At 39.3% G+C, this 21075-nt stretch overlaps 1 protein-coding gene across 2 annotated transcripts in view; it reads right to left on the bottom strand.

Moving 5' to 3' along the window:
- Positions 1 to 21075, bottom strand: part of LOC126918522 (semaphorin-1A-like) — a 373869-nt gene that overhangs the window by 32910 nt on the left and 319884 nt on the right. For both annotated transcript variants that reach the window (XM_050726525.1, XM_050726526.1), the window contains exons 7-9: positions 4976 to 5080; positions 3438 to 3526; positions 2906 to 3047 (exon numbers count right to left, since the gene is read on the bottom strand). In XM_050726525.1, coding sequence (XP_050582482.1) covers positions 2906 to 3047; positions 3438 to 3526; positions 4976 to 5080 — 336 coding nt within the window. The remainder of the gene's footprint in view (positions 1 to 2905; positions 3048 to 3437; positions 3527 to 4975; positions 5081 to 21075) is intronic.

The raw sequence follows: 21075 nt of genomic DNA, 5'->3' as shown, positions 1-21075 counted from the left end.
AGCAATATCCGTCTGACAATAAGACCAGCCACTTTGCTCTCGTCAATTTGTCGGTCGACAGTGGCCATCGCGAGCCAAACGTTTATGACGCTTTTAACGCAGGATCGTAAATATTTGTTCAATTGAGTACTGTTCTTGCGACGCAGCAAGTTTTTCTCCATCTAGTATACAAGTTCGTAATCGTAAAAGAGTTACATAATCGCAAGTTCCTTCTATTTTTCGTTGTTCCAACGATTTTCCTCTCAGCGATTTCGTAAAGAGCGTTGCTGCTGATTGATTCTCGGTGGGAAGGTGTTATTCACAGCAATCGTTTCTATCAAACAGGTACTTGGCACGGCAAACTCTCCTTACAGATACCCAGCCAGCATTCTATTCCATCGAACGATAAGAACAACGCGAAACTAATCGGAGCGGACCCAGCGAACGAAATGAGACGAGCAACGTAACAAAGAAAAATCGTTCGGTTGTTATTCGCGTGACGCAGCAGAAAGATATTAGGCGGTCGGGAGGTTGTATAAAACGCGGGCCGACGGAATGATAATGTAATAAGTGGCGGTGATAAGGAAAACTAGTTTGGCCGGACGAGAAGCGCCCTGGGAAATTGGTGGGTCAGCAAAGGAAAATCGCTGAGCAGAAGCGAAAACGGAAAAGAGGAGAGAGCAGAGCAGGGGAGGAGGATGGTGGTGAATGTAATGGATATCGAATCGAGTACGCGGTGACCAAGCAACGAATCAAATCCATTTGCTCGTCACCATGTCGTTAAGTTATAATTGCACGCTCCGCTCCGATCGATTGGTGCTCTTTCTTCTGTTCGCTATTTTCTCAGCTAAGGGTCGTTGAAAACGATCGGCCGCGATAAAGCGTGCTCCACAAGAAGAAGAATTACGCGGGCAGTCGTTGATACACAGCTAGATACCGAGGCTAAGAGAAAGAGAGATGAAGCTGAATGGATTTCTAGTAAGCTCCGTAAGGAATATCGGAGGCGTCTTATCTGCGACGATATTTATAACCGGGAAGCCCGATCCTCTCTCTTGCCAATTTACGTTGCATCCTCGAAATTGCCAGCTAGCAATTACTCAGACGTACTGACGTAAGAATGAAGAATAAACGAGTAGGTTTATCGAGTATCTACCAGGATCCAGATTTTCTCGTCTTCAGCAACGAAATTTCAACCGGGCAAACTATTATCTCGACTACGGATGAACAGAGAGAAAGAGAGAGAGAAAAATTTTATTTGCGTTAACGGTAGCAATTTAACCTTGAAATAAAATTATTCTAGCAATTGGCTGGCGGGCATTCAGATATTTTGATCGATTTGTTGTAACAACGTGCAAACCAATTTTACTATAGCGACAAAATATCTGTGAACAGAGCGTGAGCGACGTTTCGAACGCGAAACATTGAAACGTAAACGTTGGTCTGTTTTTCCGTTAATGGGAGTGAGTAATGGAAGTACAAGGAAATTTGTGAAATCAAGTTGCGTTACACGTGGATCGTACACGAGATACAAAATTGGAGAGCATCATCCTTGAGAATTGTTAGACTATTTGGACCTTGGACTCCGGCCCAATTAGACTATGCACACGTTCAAGCTTGCTTTTAGCCAAAATTTGATCTCTATTTAGAGATTACGTTGCCAGACCTTTGTACTTACGAACACCATTTCAGATTCTTCGCGTATAAATTGCACGGGCCGAATTGCCAGTTCCTTTCTTAACGAAATTTAATTTCAAGCGTTCAACTCCTACGCTAATTGCACTCGCGATTATAAACTATCAAACGATGTTGTGTCAAATAATTATATTTACGGATATACGTAAATAGGTGATTAATTCGAACGAATGATCGTACAAAATTCTTCAACAAATTCATAGCGCCACTGCTCCAATACCATCTAAATAAACGTTCCAATAGTTTCTCGTCCCTGTTAACACTAGAACTACCACACCAGTCAAATTGATTGGTTTTACAATTTTATTTTAAAATTCCTACTGCATGTTATATTTTTTTTCGCAATGATGTAATGACTTTCGCAACGATAACCAAAAGAATAATATAATGAATTTTATTTTGTTTTTTATGTATTGAAACTGAAAATAATTTTGTATCAAGGCTACTTATACCAATATCAGTGAAAATGACTGGTACTTGTCAAAGTGTAAAAGGGTCCTGCAATCTGTTTATCGAACTCCAATTAAGCAGTTTCCTCGTTTTCTACAACTTGCCACATGTTTTTAAAATTTGTACTGCGTATCATTCGATATGATGATATCAGTTATCAGGAAAATTCCGGATCGATCGTTAGATCGCTAGATGCTAACATTAGAAATACCACAGCAGTCAAAATCACTGGTTCTACAATTTGATAAATGTGCCAACCCTCGTTTAGGGATCATGGTCCCAGATGGATTGATAATACCAAAAATGTACCACATAACATGGAATTGCTTCCCTAAGAAAGTAATAAATCAATAAATATAAAAATATTCTATTATTACGTATTTTTTTAAAGACCAGTCATTTTGACTGGGTTTGGTAGAAATAGCTTCGTGTTAACTATCGGTAGTTCTAGTGTTAATACAGCACAACAATACCTATAAACAATGTTTGTCCGTATCACCAACTAGCGAAAAAATTCCATTTTCTACCGTCTCCTACCAATGCCGCGGAAAAATTCTCCAGACGAACGATAAATTTCACGTGCCTTTCGCAACGAGGCAGTTTGTTTGTAAAATTGGTCGGATCCCACTCGATACGTCTGCAAGGTAGTACACCGGTTAGGCCAACCCCTTTGTCCGGCACATAGGGACTGGAGAGCACTCGACGAGGGTCTCGGCAAACGTCATACCATGGCGAACTTACTGGCGCACGTATATACGATGTGTGTACATGCAGGCATACTCACGTATTTCATTGAAATAGAAAGGGTATTCGCCGGGCACGGAACAGTTGAGCCTCGCTTTCAGGAAGCTCGTCCATCTGTCGCTGAACGCATGAGGTCCGCCCTTGTCGTGCTGGCACACTCTACCGACTCGCGAGTACACTGCCTAAAACACAAATGCAGCCGGAGCTTTCGAACAATCGGCTTCTTCGATTCTTTCCTCTTTACTCGGACCGTCTTACTCTACCCTGCATCCAGCGCTATTATACTGCGTTACTTTGCCACTGGGATTAGGGGCAAAAGGAAAGGAAATTGTCGGTGCGTGAAAATTTGAGAATACCGAGAATATAGGGAATAGTAGAGATCGTAAAGCGTACGTTACGTATGGCCATTTTTTAAGAAATCGCTCGTTAAAGTGCTTTCGCTGACAAAGACTGACATTTCGATATTGCAATTTCGTCGCTTTGGAAATTCCGCATCGTAAAACGGTCTTTGATATCGAGTAGGTAAATATAAATAGGTAGGTAGCGCGTCGTTAATATTTCGTAAGCCTTACCTTGCCACAATTCATGTACTCGACGGCTGTTTCTCGATAAAAGAAGAAGACGTAATCTTCGTATGCAAACGAGCTGACAAAGTTCGGCCCTGTAACAATAACGTTCGAATTTGTTAGGGGCAATGGGATTCGTTCGAAACAAACAAACCAACCAGCTGGCTGCTGAAGCGAGCAAAACTCCCATAGAAAGAAGACTAAAAAGAAAACACCCCAATGACCTCACTAAAGAAATAAAATAGTCAAACTCGAAGATGTTGGGGGTAGCCATCCACATGTTATTTAGCAATAAAGTTAGAAAAATTTACCAAATGTCCAACTGAACAAATTGTACAGTACAAATCAAATAATAATAAAAAAACACAATCAAACCGTGAAGCGACGGTACACTGTTCGTGGGAGCATATGCTTCTTTAAGATTTTGCAGGGTTAAATTCATCGCTGTTTGTTGTTTGTTTCGACGAGTATCTTCATCTCCGTCTTTATTTCCTTCTTCTCATATCCTTTCCTTTCTTTCTAAATTAAGTTTCTCGTTCGATAACGTTCCACGTATTTTACAATGCAGAGGAAATTATGCGGCCGTTTCGGATCCTAGATGGATCTTCCAATAACTTGGTAATTTCGAAAGAGCGGGCAGTATGATAAATTGCCAACGGGATCGCGGCGTGGAAATTGCGATCGATCAAAAATTCCCGAAGCTTTGAATGGATTATATAATTTATACAAAACTTGCATCGCAAATTCGCAACTCGCAATCGGCGATAAATAAGAGAAGAATGAAAAAAAAAAAAATAAGAGAGGAAGGAAAAAAAGCACGTCTGGGTGGATACGCAAATTGCAGCATATAATTTATGCAAAGCTTCTTACATCGTTTAAGCATCGTCCATTGTATACGAGCTGCGAGTATAACAAGCACAATGCCATGCGATAACTTTTCACGTGCGACCGTGTCGTAAAATTTTATATGGACGCGGCACGATGAGAAGATACGGGAAATTCAAAAATAGCACGGCAATTGCTGGACATTCTGTCGCGACCGGTTTTCCAAGTGCGATCGTTAAAACGTCGATTAAATAAATATCGAATATTTCAATTACCAGAGGCAACTCGAGAGTTCAATAGTTCGCGTAAAAATGATTTTCTAGTTTAAAATTCAATCTTATCCGCAAACTCTCTGTTTTCTTTCAATATTTTACGGTTAAATTGATCGCTGTTTACGGCTCTGCGTTTTGTTACCTAATTAAGGCCAGAATTATTTGCCTCGGTAGGCGTCTGATATTTTTAATTATTTTATTTTGTACTTCAGTTAACCATAATAGTTAATAATAATACAATGCAAACTCCTGTCGACGTAATACTCCCGAGATACATAAAACGAAGCAAGAGATCAGATGGAGCGCAATTAAAATTTAGAAACGCGGCAAAATCCTGCGCTGGCAGGAAAATAGAAGCTGGCGAGTATGGCGATAGAAAAGCTGGTATCGCGTTCGCTAGAATTCAACGCGCGAATATTCCAATGCAATTTGCATGACTTCCATTACCGTTCAGCTGGTTGAGATCGGAGCGTTCGGTGCGGATCTTCTCCCTGTGAATCAGCGGCTCGCCACCGGAGAAGTCGGCCACTGTCGCTGCGTACAGCTGCCCCTCTGAAACATGAGTAAACGCGTTTCTGTCAGTCGAGTCAGACTTTACAACATTTGCTAGACAAACGAGCAGTCGTGTCTGCGGCAATCGTCGAAGGATTCTGCCAAAGACACCTTGTACTTCGTTTTCAACGTTCCGCTCGTGTCACGCTGCAAATCGTTCTGGAAACGCGTCAGCACTAATCACCAGTGTACCGTTCTCTGTTCTATGCTCGCGCAAAGCGAATCTCTTTCACGGAGATTACGCGAGTGCTCGTGGAGGAATCGCACAGGCTTCGAGCCTGGCAATTAAAGAGTACCGAATTTCACGAGGGACTCGCGAACGCGCGTGCATCGTATTCATTTTCGCTGTTGGGATTATAGACGCGAGCACAGCTTGTCACTCTGTGACGCGTAATCTAAGATACGCGTGTCGCTTTATGCAAATTACGGCAACTGTTTAGTAACGACGCGACGATGGCGGAGATGGTATCGGGATCGAGCGAATTTCTGACATCAACGGGGAAAGAGATTGCAGAATTGGAATAATCACTTTGCCGTGTCTGTAACGATACGTAGAGCTAGATGTAATGAAAACGATGTTCGGTTTAAATTCCTTGTCAGATTGCAATTTGCATTGGCTTTAATAACAAACCTGCACATCTTTTTATTATACCCATCTACGTTACCACGTTATCATGTAAAAAGCATCCTGTTTAATAACGCACATTTATAAGCTAAATTGCACGAGTATCTTTTTATGCTCGTTTTTCACACGAGCCTAACCGACGACAGGTTTTAGTACGGCGTCGCTGAATTATCGAGTGTCAGCCGATCTTTGATAACTGTACGCGAACGTTGAATAAATGACAAAACGCCGCCACGATATTACGGAATTTATTAGAAGCGGTTTAATTAAACGTGCCTTGAAAGGCGTTTTAATTAACACGGTAGCCACGCGATTACACCAAGAATCGTAGATTTCGCGTGGAACAACAGCCGGGAACACGATTCAAGTACACAAATTTTCTTCGCCACCGTTGTGGTTACGGGTATTAAAGCGAAGAAAAGATGGAAAGCGAGCTCTTTGTGTCAGCGAGTGCTAACTAGATTGGCCTTCGGTGCAAAGGCTTCTTCCTCGTAGAAACTGTGAACTTGATTGGCTTTGTTATTGCTCGTGTTCCGTGGAAACTTAGCTACTGGCGTGATACACTGAGATTACCGATATATCAAACGCGACTGCACGAGATTCAACGTCAAAAATAATTCGCAACCACCGTTTCAGCGTGGTAAGTATCACCAAGGAAAATAACGATCGCAAGTTATCACATATCACACAGATATGGGCAATCTTATGAGAAACTTGGGAAACAAGCAAAGAACAACGCAAAATCCTAACAAACATGAGTAAAAAAATCATTAATTTCGGCGTTACGAGATGTTTGGTGTATAATGAACCGATTGCTTCCTTAAATACAACGAATAGAAAACTGTAACCAAAAGAAATGCCAGAGATCTTCCCAACGTGTGGGTGCTTCTCCGAGAAAACGTATCGACGTATATGTTGAGATGAACGACCGTCATATCGAACACACGTATACTAAGGATAAAGTGTTTAACGTCGTTAACGTCGTAACTCAGGAGCTAGTATTTTTTGAAGCTGTGCTTATTGACACTCTTTTCCTTCTTTTGACGAATAACTATGCATACGCTCGTAAAGTGTTTCTCCAACCTTTCTCCATTCCATTCTGTATATTATTTCCACTCTGCATATTATTGAAACAACGTATCGATGCCAAGTATGTACGTACATTCCTTTAATAGCCTTTAACACTTTGACTGCTACGTTGGCCATATGTGACCGGCCACATTTTCTCCTGTAATGCCATGGTGGTCATTGATGAACGCAGCGCTTGAACTTCTTACAATTATAAAAATTGAATGAAAATTGACAGTTACGGCATTTTGAATATAACCGATAAATAGAAGATACTTTGAAATAAAAAGTGCCCCATTGAACAATTAAACATTTTTATTAGAGCATCAATAAAAAAGAATGAGAACAAATCTTGCATCTAACGGTGCACTGTGTTTGCATCCATATCTTTGATAGGTAATCTACGAATATTATTATAAACACACCTTAGAAAATAATTGTAAATGCTGCTTTATAATCATATAATTGAAGTTAGAAGTGTGCGCATACCTTACTATTATATATAGAATGAGCAAATACTGTTTACTGATATCTTCTACACGTTTCAACAATATATTCTGCACGTTTTGCTTAAAACAAAATAATACGAAAGGTTTTTGGAAATAAACGAAGCCTTCCTATAATATGTCGCTATCAACTGTTAGCAAGGCGCCACGGTGGTCACCCGTGACCATCAATAAGATAAACTGTCCATTAGGGAAGAATGTTGTCTTACATCATCAATTTATTATTATTTTCCCATTATATGCCTTGAATAATAAAAATACTCCCGTGGCGCCTTGAGCGAAACATGTGACTTTGGCGTGGCAATCAAAGTGTTAACATCAAGCGGTACTATAGCACAGGTATTTCTTCAGAACATTCAATGATGTAACTCGCGTCGGTATAACATTTATTTTACATACGACTAAATAGCAGCAACCTCTGATAAACGCTAAAACACTTTCTTTGAACGTGTCTTATCAATCTTTCAGCACGAATCTGTACAGAACCATCGAACGGAGTAACGAAGAAGAAAACAAAGCGCTGTTGTTGCCGCGCGACAGACGTTCCAGGATCAAGTGGATTCGACAAGGTCGACGAATTTACTTGAAAGCAGGATAGAGCGGCTGACAACAAGATCTGTCCCTAGTGAACTCATGTAGGTGACCAATTTTCTCGCCGTGTCATAGAAACTGTGGTCGTGGAATCCCGCAAGAAGCCGCGGCTTTCCTGTGCATCAGAGTACACCGATGGAGCCATACCCTACGCCGATGTACGAGCCAACGTTCGCACGAAAAGAGAAAGAGAAAGAGAAAGAGAAAGAGAGAGAGAGAGAGAGAGAGAGAGAGAGAGAGAGAGCGAGGGAGCATTTTACCTGATACTCTCGCGAACCAAGAGATCTACCAAGGCCATGCACCCTCCTCCGGCTTCTCGCGAGCCTTCCATATTTCACGTTCAAAAAGCACGATGGGATTTGAGGCTGGCCAACGTATGCGCGCGATAAGTGTATATAGTGGCGGACTGGTCATATATAACCGGGCAAAGTAGACGTTAGACTTAGGGGATGAACGTGCCCGTTGCAGGCTACAAATCTACGCTGAGCCCAGCAACGCCGAAGCTCGCGAATACTGTACCGTCGTCGTCCTGGTAATACCCAGCGACTGAAGGAAGCTTTCTACTACGTGCCGGCTTCTTTGTGCCGCGCTGTCGACATTATTAGCCCGTTCGACCGACGTCGCTTCATCGCAGACCGTGCGATTGCTATGTTCCAAGGAACGTGTAGCTTCGCCTTCGGTTTATCGATTTCGATTACAATTCGGATTTTATGTATACATTTGCTGCACACTGGGCTTCCTGGATATGACGACGTCGTAAAACCGCTATGCACGCTAGTAGTTGGAATTTTGAAACAAAAAATGCCGCGTTACGAGCTCTTTGAGCGGCTACTCGAGCAAGAGACACGGACGCGGGCTTCCTGTTTCAAATATCTTGAGTTTATGATTTTGAGTAAAAAGTACAGGCTGAATGGCATATGCAACGCGTTACAAGCTGATTTGTTTCATTTGGAATTATTCAAGATAGCGAAAGGATCCGATCGAAAATCTGAAATGTCTGAGGGTGAGATGTAGACGAATAGTTCGGATTGAACCTAAAGCGATGGAAAAATTCCTGCAATTCTATCGACCGAACATTGTTTGCCATCGATTAGTCAGTTTTATGGGAGAAGAAAGCGGTTGAGTTTTCAGCTAATGTTATCTTGTTTAACGAGGTCGGCCGCGTGTCTCACAGAGACACGCCTGAATTGCAAATTTATGCATGTTCGTGTTTGACACGTCCGATACGTTAGCTGTCCATGGTTCTTTCGTTATAGTTGACAAGCTGCAGGATTTATTTCATGCTAGCCTATCTTGAATGATGTGTTATGCTGTTGCAGCTTTGAAGTGCTCAACGATGAATGAAAAATGTTTGCGTTGGGATTTCTAGTTGGTTGATTAAATCCTTCAGCCGGCAATACATAGTTCAGCTTCGTTTATTACTTTAGCATATTTATCGCAAAGATCTAAACCTACCTCCACAAAAATATTGCGAAATTGTCTTAAAAAAATACAGGACTTATCATAGTGCTATTTATTTCACGTAGAAAAAACATTTTTTCTCTCGTTAAAACGAAAATATTTATCAGAGTTTCACCATTCGTTTCATGCACTTTTGTTCGTCAAATTTAGAAAACTAGAATTTTCATCGTGCTGTTTTAGCCATTGTCTTTCGCCAGGCGTTTAAAAGAATCGCTCACGATATTGTCTATGCTAGCGATTTTAGTTTGAATTCACATTCTACCACAGAAATAGACCATTTGCTGCGACTAAATTATACGCGATAGTAACATCTTGCTACGTGCTTCCTGGCGTTATAAGCTTTATACGACAAGTATCATTTTCTAGATACACTTTCCGCTAAAAGCAAATATCCAACCACATAGCGTCTAATGAGCATTTTCATTATTTTTTGCAAAGCTAATTTTTATAATATCCAATGTCTGTTAGAAGCGGGATACAGCGATGCGCGCATTATATTTCGTTTAATGAATTTCATACGTTTTAATAAGATGACTTTTATAAAATAACATCCTAGTAAATATTACCGATGTTCTTCGAAGAATGTATTTTGCTACTACCGATCGAATATTTGGTCATGAACAGGAACTTGTTAAGCTCGCTAACTAATTAATTTCGATCGAATCGTTTCGAAGATTAATCGAAATTAATTGGATACCTCGACGAGCAAAAGCTCATGGCTCCGAATTGTTTCAAAACCACTCTGGAATTTTCTTTGTCCGCGACGAAATTCACTCTCAGAAGCTTTATTACGATAATACTGTTCGATTCGATGAGCACTGGCTTCAATCAATTAGAGGCGTTAAAGAGTCAGACGTACTTTGCCTTGAAATTATTAACACGACACACGAATTATTATTTTTCAACACGAAGCATCGAATTTCTCGTGTTGACGCAAGCTTTTGTGGCATTAATTAAGAATTTTTTCCTAATTGATAGGCGAATCGGTTATTAGAAATTAATTGGACGGTTCGATGCAGAGGGTGCAAAAATCTTTCTTGTTAATTAATTCTAAACCATTTTCTACACATGGAGTTCGTTCGTTCTGCAAGGCGATAAATTTTCAAGAAACTTATTTCGTTTTATCTGGAAGAAAAATTGGTTGTTTTTTCTTCTTTTCTTTTTTAATTAATTTTAGAGCAGCTTCTGTACTTAGAACAAAGTTATGCTATATACGGATGTTAGAGTTAATTCATAATAGGAGATTTCAATCAAAATTATTTCATAAGAATTCAATCTTTTACTTTATATTCGACTTCTTCATCAAATTGTAATTCAAGATTGGTGAAAATTTAATCCATTCTCGGCAATAGAATTCAATTAAAAAGGATCGACAGCTTTTAATAGAAATTCCTGTTTTATAATACAAAACTTTTTGACAGCATAGTATAAATTACCAGATCTTATTGAATGATTTACTGTTATAACTGTATTAACGTATAAAGTACAGCGTATCACAGAAAATTAATCGAAATCAATACGTGTTAATTCGAAATCGACAAGAAGTTTTCTGACTAATCTTGGCGGATATATCCCTGAATTGGCCCAATTGGTCGTATAATAACGCGTAATTAAAATGCAGCAGCAGATCGCAGCTAATTACGAATGCAATTCGCGTATCGACGCAGTTAATTTTGGAGCTAGCGAAGGAACTATCGACGCCACGAAATCAGGATAAATGCGAAAATTAACTAAAAAGAAAGTCGAAGAAAATTGGTATCTCACCGCCATTGAGATTAGTTTGAAGGAAAATTGTATTACCAAATAGCAATTTTAAAGGAAAATTCTATTTGCGATGTATGCACTTTGTTTACTATTGTTTTCAATTTATTCTTTTTCTTTCGTCCGTGTGCATAGTTCAAGTAGTTTAATTCCACTCGTAGACGTCGCTACATTGATGAACTTACGTATAAAACCTACAAGTTACTACGTAATTTCAGCACCTCAGTGCGACGTTTATAGAACGCGCTTTGAAACAGGAGGTATATGACGTAATTTGAAATTTGACAATTATCTTAAAACGGCGCTAAAACGAAATGACTTCACCACTCAAACGAAATTGATACAAAATTTAATCGTCAGCTTTTCGTTTCTTTCGTGGGAAAAACTCGAACCTGGATTCGCTGTAAAGAAGATCGCGATACCAGCGTGGCCAGAAGCTTAACTTTTAATTACTGACCGTTTCATTTCCGAAATTATGCTGATAAAAACTATTTAAGCGGTTGCCAAGAGGAAAAAGAGAGGATGGCAGAAAAATAGCCTAACGATCGTTTAAAATGCACGTGTCCAATAACGTTGAAGACGCTTTAGAAAGGAAGGTTGAATTGGTCGATAAGAAAGATACGATTGCGAATAAAAATGACAAGATCGTTAACCTAAGAAACGTTTTATTTTTTCTTCTGTTAGAAGCTTATGGGATCATGAATCGACAGTTCGATAACTATCGTGCACGATATTTGTACTTTTTACACGCGGTAACTTTGATTGATTTAACGTTCAACCAGCATTTCTTTGTTCCCTGGTTTTTGTTTAAACATCGGGAAACCTCCGATCAAGATGACGTCTTCACTCGGATTGAACGTAGTGGATGATCGTTCTTTTTCACATGGAAAAATGCATTGCCATTTGAAAGATTATCTGAAAGAAAGTCGTTTCAGAGGGTTCTTTTTGATGTATGTCTCTGCCATACAATACGAATCGCGATGAGAAAGAGATACTTTTATTTAACTTGCAGCAGGATGATAATAAACGTCTTTCTGTAATAAACTTTCAATAATAACAATAATAATAATAATCGCTTTTATATACGCAAAACTTTTTGTAGGACCGTAATGATAACGATTCTCTCTTTTTATGTTTTATTTTGTACGGTAACTCTTCACTTACGTTTATCAGATTAATTAACGTGTCTCTTAATTGCACGTACTATTTTCGCCGTAGCTATCGTGGCCTTTTGTATTCAGCTTGTACAGGCTACAAATTATATCTACCCTTGAATCTGGAGAAAACCGACCGCAGGATCATCAGGTGAAAACACACAGAGGCAGAAAGTTAAGGACTCGTAGTGTAGAGGGGGCGAACTCAGCGCGAATTACCTTGCTTTTGGTGCAAGTTCGCGAAAATACGAATCGCCAGTTCGATAACAAGCGAATGTTCGTACTGAATTCAGCTGTGTGGTACACGCGCGTTATTTGTGTCACTATTATTAGAGCGGTATGTGGACATTGCACTTGGAGCGGCCGGAACGGCAGCAGCCACGTTGATTCGGCTTTGTTAACGACTAACGACTAAGGTCCGGCCCCCGCTTTATTCCGCCATATAAATTTTACGCCCGTGTATTAACTCGGGTTTGCCATAATAACGCGACAGAATGATTTACGCTGATAAACGCCGACTTCGTATCGTAGTTTCCCTAAACTGGACTAAGTAGAACGTCGACTAAATTGAATCACGCGTTGAAATCGTGTTCCAAGCTTCCCGTTCCTACATCAACTTCCCTCGTTCGCTTCCGAAATACTCTGATTAATCAAACCTCTTCGAACGGTTAAAAAATAAGTAACCTGACCATAAAGTTTAAGTCAAACGATCGTGGATCGTCTACGATCCAACGACATCCATCGATTAGTAAACAAAAGTCAGTCGAAGTTTATTAGCTCGAAGCGTTGTATTAACAGACTATGAGACTGTCGTGTATCAAGAAGATCGATCCGTTGTTCGGTAGTATCGTGTCACTGTTTTTCACTTTTCTGTTCTTCCTCTTTGTTGCTCGGCAGAAGGGAGCAATAGAATGGCAAACAGAAGGGTTCAGATCGATGAGGATCAACGATAGCTCCTCCCTGGATCCATCAGACTTACCAGGCTAAACCTTAAATACACGTTGCACGCTTGGATTCGTAATACCTAAGACAAGGTTTCCTATCCATCCTAGCTGCTTCAGTCCTCATCTGACGCTGGTATTACGCATATTACACGTGTCTCGACTATTCACGAAGCTCGATGCCGCGACGGCGTCGTGGCTGGTTAGGGATGATAGTAATTATGTTTTCAACATCATGCGCATCCACGTAGGTATTTTCTCCTTCAACATAATTATACGACATACCATGGAAAACTTTTAATTGCTGTAACGAATAGCGAAAGAGCCTGTTAAGTAGGCGTAATTATTACTTTGTTTCGGACAATGACGTAAGAATTGTCTTTCAATTTATCAATTTTGACGTAGTCTGTATAAATAGTAACAACTTTATCGGTAATTCTGGATCCGTAATTTTGCCAATAATTTACGCGATTGTTTCGGTTTGTATCATCGCGTAGCTAATTGAGAACAAGCCGTTGTTGCTTTGATCGTTGCAAATTATTATTAATCGTAGACGCGTATCATATTTTACTACCATTGACCCGTTCACTGCGGTATTTTATCTCAGTTAGCAGAACGTTAATTACATATATCGACATGCTACGAAAAATAGAAAAGAAAGATAGTTTATAATTTTGTAAGTATTTTCCGCTGTTTCACGTTTGACGAGACACTCTGCTCGAATGCGGAACGACGCTGAGGAAATTTCGAAATATTTTCAAAGGATCAAAGCAGTTCGAGAATCGAAATAACAAGTTACAGAATCGGAAATTTCGCATTAATTAAATCGAACTGAATAGAAATTTTAGAGAAAAAATATCTAGCATAAGGTACGATCTATTGCGCGTTCAGAAAATACAAAAAAGAAAAAAGAAAAAAATGGAAAAAATACAGACGAAAGAAAAAAGAAATAAAAACTCGGGGGAAAACGGTGAAAAAAGCTTTCTGAATTCCTTTTTAGAGTTTTAAACTCTCGGCTATCGTAGGAAATAATAAATTTAAATGAATCGATTCGCGTATTAGAAGGTATAAATTAGAAATACGATAACACGACGAACATCTCGCGTCTGTTACTCGCGATAATCATTGTGTAAGTACTTTGTCCGCAGTATATACGCTGCTTATGGCATTATCGTTCGTACATATATGCCGTACAGACGTCATAAATAGTCATTATTCAAGTTACGTATTTATACGTCGAGCTCATTGCTCGTTCTAATAAACGAGAGAGGCAACAGGCGCGTCGCGAGATTTCGAGGATTTGCAGAAATCGTATTACAACTTCTAAATCTTTGCTCTGCTTTGATAAAATGTCTAATAACGATTAAATAAGTCTTAACGACGTACATATCTCGATACGAAGGCAGCCGAGTTTTCTAATTAAACATAATTACTGTATTTACTAACGAGCGGAAACGCACAAGTTACTCTTCTTGAAATTATATATTTCTCAATTAGTTCACATTTTGAAATCCTCGCGACGGAAATCTTTCCTTAAATAGATTTTAATATACTATGTTGAAATACTTTAAGCGTTACGACGTTATTCTGCAATTCGACCGAATGAAACTCGCATTCTGACTTCATCACCCATTCACCAACTTCCTTCAACTTCATTCAACGAAACAACCTACCTCGTTCCATTCCTTAACTTCTTTCCTAGCCTCCGAAGAAATTTATTAATCTAGCAGGCATATCTCGCATTATCCGCAATACGAAACTCCAAGGAACGTTACGTTCAATGAATTTTCCGTGTGCAACGAGTGCGAACGATTTAGCACGCTCGTAACCGGCTTCGTTATAAAATTAGCCATTTTTGGGTACACGCGGCCACGTAGTAAAAAGCAAACTGCTGGCCGCAACCTGCGCGATAAATCTACACGTCCATGAAATATGGATAACCAATCTCGCGCGCGACGAAAGGCGCGGGCTTGTTAGATTTTATACTTTGCTGTCACTGGTTACGGCACTCACAGGACATACTACATACACGTGTACACAAGCTGTGTTACACACTGATCGCATTGACCGTGACAAACACGTTGCTAGTTCGCGTGGAATTTCTTCTTTCGACACAGGATGAAACGTGATTTCCAAGGATAACGTTGTCGCGGTCGAAGGTTAATTAAACTTCCTGAATACGGAGCTCGTCATCGAAGCGCACGGGAATCAGGCCAAACCCGACAGGCGAAAGTTCTTCCGTCGAGACAACGAAAATCGTAAGTAGCTCGCTTCTATTCGATTCCTTGATCGTTCTCCAATCGTCGATCGTTGGATTTTCATATTCCAGTGATATACGTTGTTTCTGTATCGACCAATTAATGATAATAACGAAACAAATAATGAAATAGGAGAAATAAGTTTCTACGAAATACGAACACATCGTGTAAAATGAATAAAAACGTTCTACATCCGTGCAGAACGTACGCTTGTTACAAGACTTTCTCACAAGTTTTTAGCCATAAAACTTACGTACTTTTCTCTCCAGTCTTTCCCAACATCGATATAAACATCGAACGTAATACCGAACGATTAATTACGAGTTTCTTGGCCATAAAATCGTAACACAGACTTCCCCGATTTTCCGTATCGTGAACGGATGTCGCACGGTAGCTGTCATCGGATAACGAATTATGAATGAATGATTTGTTACATAAATTCATTGCGAATGGTCTTCGTTAACCGAACACGCCCATGTTCACGAACTATAGGCTTTTGCAGAAAAGGAACGTTTGATAGAGATATTTACGACCATAGTTTATTTACTCATACATTTATATACTCGTATATTTTGTCTTGCTTCCAGATACTACGTTACGACTGAAATATACACATACATCTTCCATTTCTCTCTCTCTTTCTCTCTCCTTCACACTCTTTCTATTTTACGTATTTTTTTGCACATAGAAAATATCGACGTACGATAATGATAAATTGGCCGGACTAACACGTTGCAACGAGACGTTTCGAGATTTTTAGCAGAGCAAAACGATTTTGAGTTCTAAGTACACAATACAAAGTAGAGAAAAATGACACCACTGACAGTTTAGAGAAGTATAACGCATTGGGGCTAGGAAAAAGTTTGATTCGTCGTGGATTAGTTGATTAAAAACTAGTCGGCGATGTTTCGATTAATATTTGAGCGTGTATATCGCAATTATGATCAAGGAAGAAGCTCGAAAGAAACGGAAACGGAATTCCCTCGTTTATTTAGAACACGTCAGACGGTCGGTTCACCGAGTATCATTTATTTCCAACTCCATAAAACTTTCTCGACGGGGAAAATTCAATCGATTTGGAGCAGCAACTCGGTTCGAGAGCTCTTTCGAGTCACGCTTTTTGTTTAAAAATCGCTGGAACTTCGACCCGGCGATGATGCTACTCCGAGCTCTCAGTCAGAATGCACAAGGGCGTATATTTTACTTCGTTTTAAACAAACGGAATTCGTTTGAAAAATTCTCGACGTTCCAAGGGGAATCATATTTTCAAACTTGCTCTCTCGAGTTTTCATACTTGATAGTAAAACGACGTACAAAGTGGAAAACGTTTATGTTACAGAATTAAAAGATACTTGTAAATCAAACGCTCGGACAATGCCTCGATCAGCGTATAACCAAGTATTGTTAGCGAGTTTCGTGGTTTAATAAACTTTAGTAGTACAAACTAAGTAAAACCTTTCTAATAAAATGCTAATAAACAGTATTTAAAGCACCTTCTTCTAATTCTCTACGTAACTTCTTTCCTAACATCAAACCTCTTGCAATCTCTCCAAATTAGCTCCAACTACTTCGTTCTACAAAAGAACAACAAGAAACTTTGCTCCTTTCGTTTTCTCTTTTCCTTGGTCATTGGCAAAGGACTCTCTTTAGAATCTGCAAACCATTCTTTTGATACTTGCGAAGAAAACATAAAAGTACCATCGAGTTGAACAAGGAAAGTTCACAAGACAGTGATACTACTCGAGCAATCACTCAAAATATCGCAGCGCTGGTTCTTTCCAACAAACGAAAATAACGATCATGAGAACCGTCGGTTGTTTTCAGCGGATCGGAATGTTAGCGTTAATTCTCAAGGAAAAATTGAACCGCGGACTTGGCCACAGCCGCGATTAGATTCCAGATTCGAACGAACTGAACAGACACGGCGCGTTGTCTTGCAGAGGCGGAAAGCGAGAGGGTGGAAAGCGAGCAATCGTTCCGGTAAATAAGCTTCTGCGGTTTGCTGGATTTCATGGTGGATTCGCGTCTACGAAATACAACCGTTCGTTCCGGCAGAATGCACGTTGCGATCCTACGATCGAACGGATCCCCGTAGAGTCTCTTAAATTTCTCCTAGAGCGGATGTTCGCGGCTCTGGTAGGAAAAATCATGCTCAACGGAGTTTGTAAAGCAAAGTTTAAAAAAATCTGATTATCGATTTTGGCATTAGGAGCGACAGGGGTGAGAGACAGAGATAATTATAGTCATCCGAGTGTGTGTCGTATATTATCCATTGATACCTGACATATTCGCTTTTCTACAGTACAGTTTATTGAGATATATATAATTTTGTGTACTGGACTAAATTGGCCACGTAGTAGTGACACACGTATGTGAATATGAGTGTGTAACTGTTCCGTTGGCAATGTGATATGGAAGATGGCGAGACAAAGAAAGTGCTGAGACAGTGCAAATGTATATCGACGAAGATCCTATAAATCGTTTATTAAATAAATCTAAAATTATCTTAATTTGAATTCTAAGTGTAACCTTAGTGTTTCTTTACTTTTATTTCGGCAATTAAGATCCACAATTCTCAACACAGTTATTTTATTTAATCGCGTCGTTTTCTATTAAACTATTGCATTGTTTACTAACGGTTATGCGTCAAGGCTGGCAAACAGTCGGATTATAAATTTGCACGTTTGCTCGTTGGGTATATGATATGCGTAATCTAATAGTTATCGAATGATCGGTTATTGGTTACGACGGCAGAACGTTGCTACAACGTTGCTATAATGTTGCTTCGGGCATCGTAAAATCCCTTTGTGTTTTATTCAACTCGCTACGCACGCGGAATGTGACTAGTCGTCATCTGGCAAATACCTATTCCGACCATTAGGTTTTATTCAGATCAGTTTACCGTTTGATCATCAAGGGTTTGCACAGCGGATGGATATTTATCCTGTTAATGGAACAGCCTTAAATTCAATTATCAATTTCGTACGCGTCTGTTTTCAATTAAAACCATCTTCCTCGATAGCAAGCTACGGTTATTCTTGAAATTTTTCAGAAACGTTTAATATAAAAGAGATGACGCTGTTTCGGCGAGTATGTAGCGGACAGTGTTGTAGCAAACTCCGCATAGGAACGAATTTTGGCGGTACCTTGGACGAGATGCCACTACCTGTTCTTGTTCGTTACTCTGTGCCCTTTGTAAATTAACAAGGAAATAATATCCTTGATGCGCCAAGGGAGTCCGTGGAGCCGACAAAGCCAACGGGAGTTCCTTTGCCAAAACGTTGAGGACCAACTAGTTCGTTTAATATTTACGAAACAACATAAATATTTGCCACGGTCGTGTGGTAGTGAGATAAAAAATTTGCGTGGCGGTGAGATCAAAAATTTACGTGAATTCTGATCGACCTGGGACGGAAAAAGTCTGGTTCATGATTGAAAAGGAAGCTTTAACCGAGAGATCAAGCCGAGAGACTCTTTGCCTTTTAAATCGGATTCCAGCCAAGTCTCGAATGAACTTCCGCGTCAAGTTTGTCCAAGATTTCCAGGATTAACCACACCCCTATTAAACGATTCGACGACCGATACACCGTATCAGAAAGAGACTACAGCTGATTAAGGTTAAACAGAATCTGATAGAAGATTTACGAACAGACAAAAAGTTCTTGGCTCTAATCTAAACCATCGTTTAAACGAACCTCACCAACGGTTTTTGATTTAGATCGAATAATCTCGCGCAAACATTACCTTCCGCGTTTAACGGATATACTTTTGCCTACCTTTTACTTCGTAACTTTTACCTTCTTTATTTTATCACATTATACATTCATCCTATTCATATTGGAATTTTATAAGATATTTAGTGATTCGCGTGGTTTAGCCAGCAAGCGATAATAATTTTGCCAGGGAAAGTACGTTTTTAACTATCGTCAAGTTAAATATTCTTTTGAAGACGAGCAGTTGAAATTTAACTTTAAAGTCGATGATATTTTATTCTCAACTGTCTCTGACATTCTCGATGATTTGTCATTTACTGTACGATACTTTTAATAACCGCGCGTGTAACATTTTATTATTCGATTAAATTCGAACACCTCGGCAGATGAATAATATTAAAACACGTCTAATGCATATTTCACGCTTTCGTTTTCAAAATTAAAAATCGAAAGAAAATCAAAACTAAATCATATTCCAATTCGCGTTTATCAACGTCCGATTTATAATTTGCTCCATACGCGAAACTCCATGTTATCGTCGACGATACAATCGAAATATCCGAAAATTCGAATCTAACTCAATCTGTACATCCTTCTTCTACGTATAATACAATTAATAATCGAATGTTACTATCTACCACGCTAAAATCCACTTCTAGCACGCACCTTCCGTTCTCTAATTAACGATCAATCAAAATGTTTCCCGAAATCCCAAACGGCAGAGAGAAGCTTGATTTATGACACAGGAAAACGGCTGACAAATATTTCCCCATGTATTACAATGTGGCCGAGACCACTTTATCGGACCATATACCAATTTCTATAGTACAGCGCTATTTATCCACAAGGTATATCGATCTTGCTTGCATTTCAAACCTTGTTTTGTCGCAAAACGATAATTCCATGGCCTATTCTTCGATATATCGCGTCATTGATGCAATTAATCCAAGGCAATAACTTTGATGCTGGGAATCGCAGTCTCTAAACCTTCTCCACCTCCTGCCATTATTTTTCTCTCGTTAATTAATGAAACTTGCCTATTCAACCTAAACGATAACACGTGTTTTCTTCGTACACCGTGATCGAATTTTTGCAATTAGAAGATTGAAAACTTTTTCGCGATGAACTTCCCTTTAACAATGTTTTGTTACGACTCGTGGTTCAACTTTTTGAATTTCATTTCTTATGTTTTTCTTCTGCTCGTGAGAATTTTGATCAAACGTTCGTCAGGCAACGATACATTCAATCGTTTTATGATTCGAACAACGACACGAGAGAGCATAGATGTGGATCGGCAAAATTAATTCCCCTTTGTAATAATTTTGTAAATGGATTGGATCTTTTTTTGGCGCAAGTTTCATTTCTGTTCACGCTTAATATCGATCCCGATACGTAGATATCATTTGAATTCCTCTTTTCTGTCTGCTCGAACGAGAGGGGATTCAACGATGTTGCAGATTCTGAGAATGTGCAATAAGTAATTTATTTCTGTATTCGATATTTGACTGGTCTTTACTATGAAAAATGTTTCAATTGTAACACGTAATAATATTTAATATTTCTTATCGTAATATGAAACTCGTATTATGTCACTAACTATTCTTCTTTTTATTTTATTTGAGTATCTATTGTCCTTCCTCGCTAAATGGAAACTCCTACGTTTCCGGTTAATGTCGTGGCTTACCCGTGACCCACATAGCATGAAATGTGATAATTACTAACACGATGTCAGTTATATGAATTAATTGCGAGTTATGTGCATGTAATTGTCCAATTTGTCAAGGACGCGTACAACTCTGCGATGATATGTGTTTTCGAAAAGTTAGTATAACGTCTTTATCTTCTGCAAGTACGCCCAATTAATTAGTGAAACATTAATTTTCCTTTATTTAATAACTTGCAATAATTTATTCGAAT

The sequence above is a fragment of the Bombus affinis genome, chromosome 7 (genome assembly GCF_024516045.1).
Source record: "Bombus affinis isolate iyBomAffi1 chromosome 7, iyBomAffi1.2, whole genome shotgun sequence".
Lineage (NCBI taxonomy): Eukaryota > Metazoa > Arthropoda > Insecta > Hymenoptera > Apidae > Bombus > Bombus affinis.
Note: the sequence above shows the minus strand (reverse complement) of the source record. Positions and strands in the feature narration are given on the sequence as shown.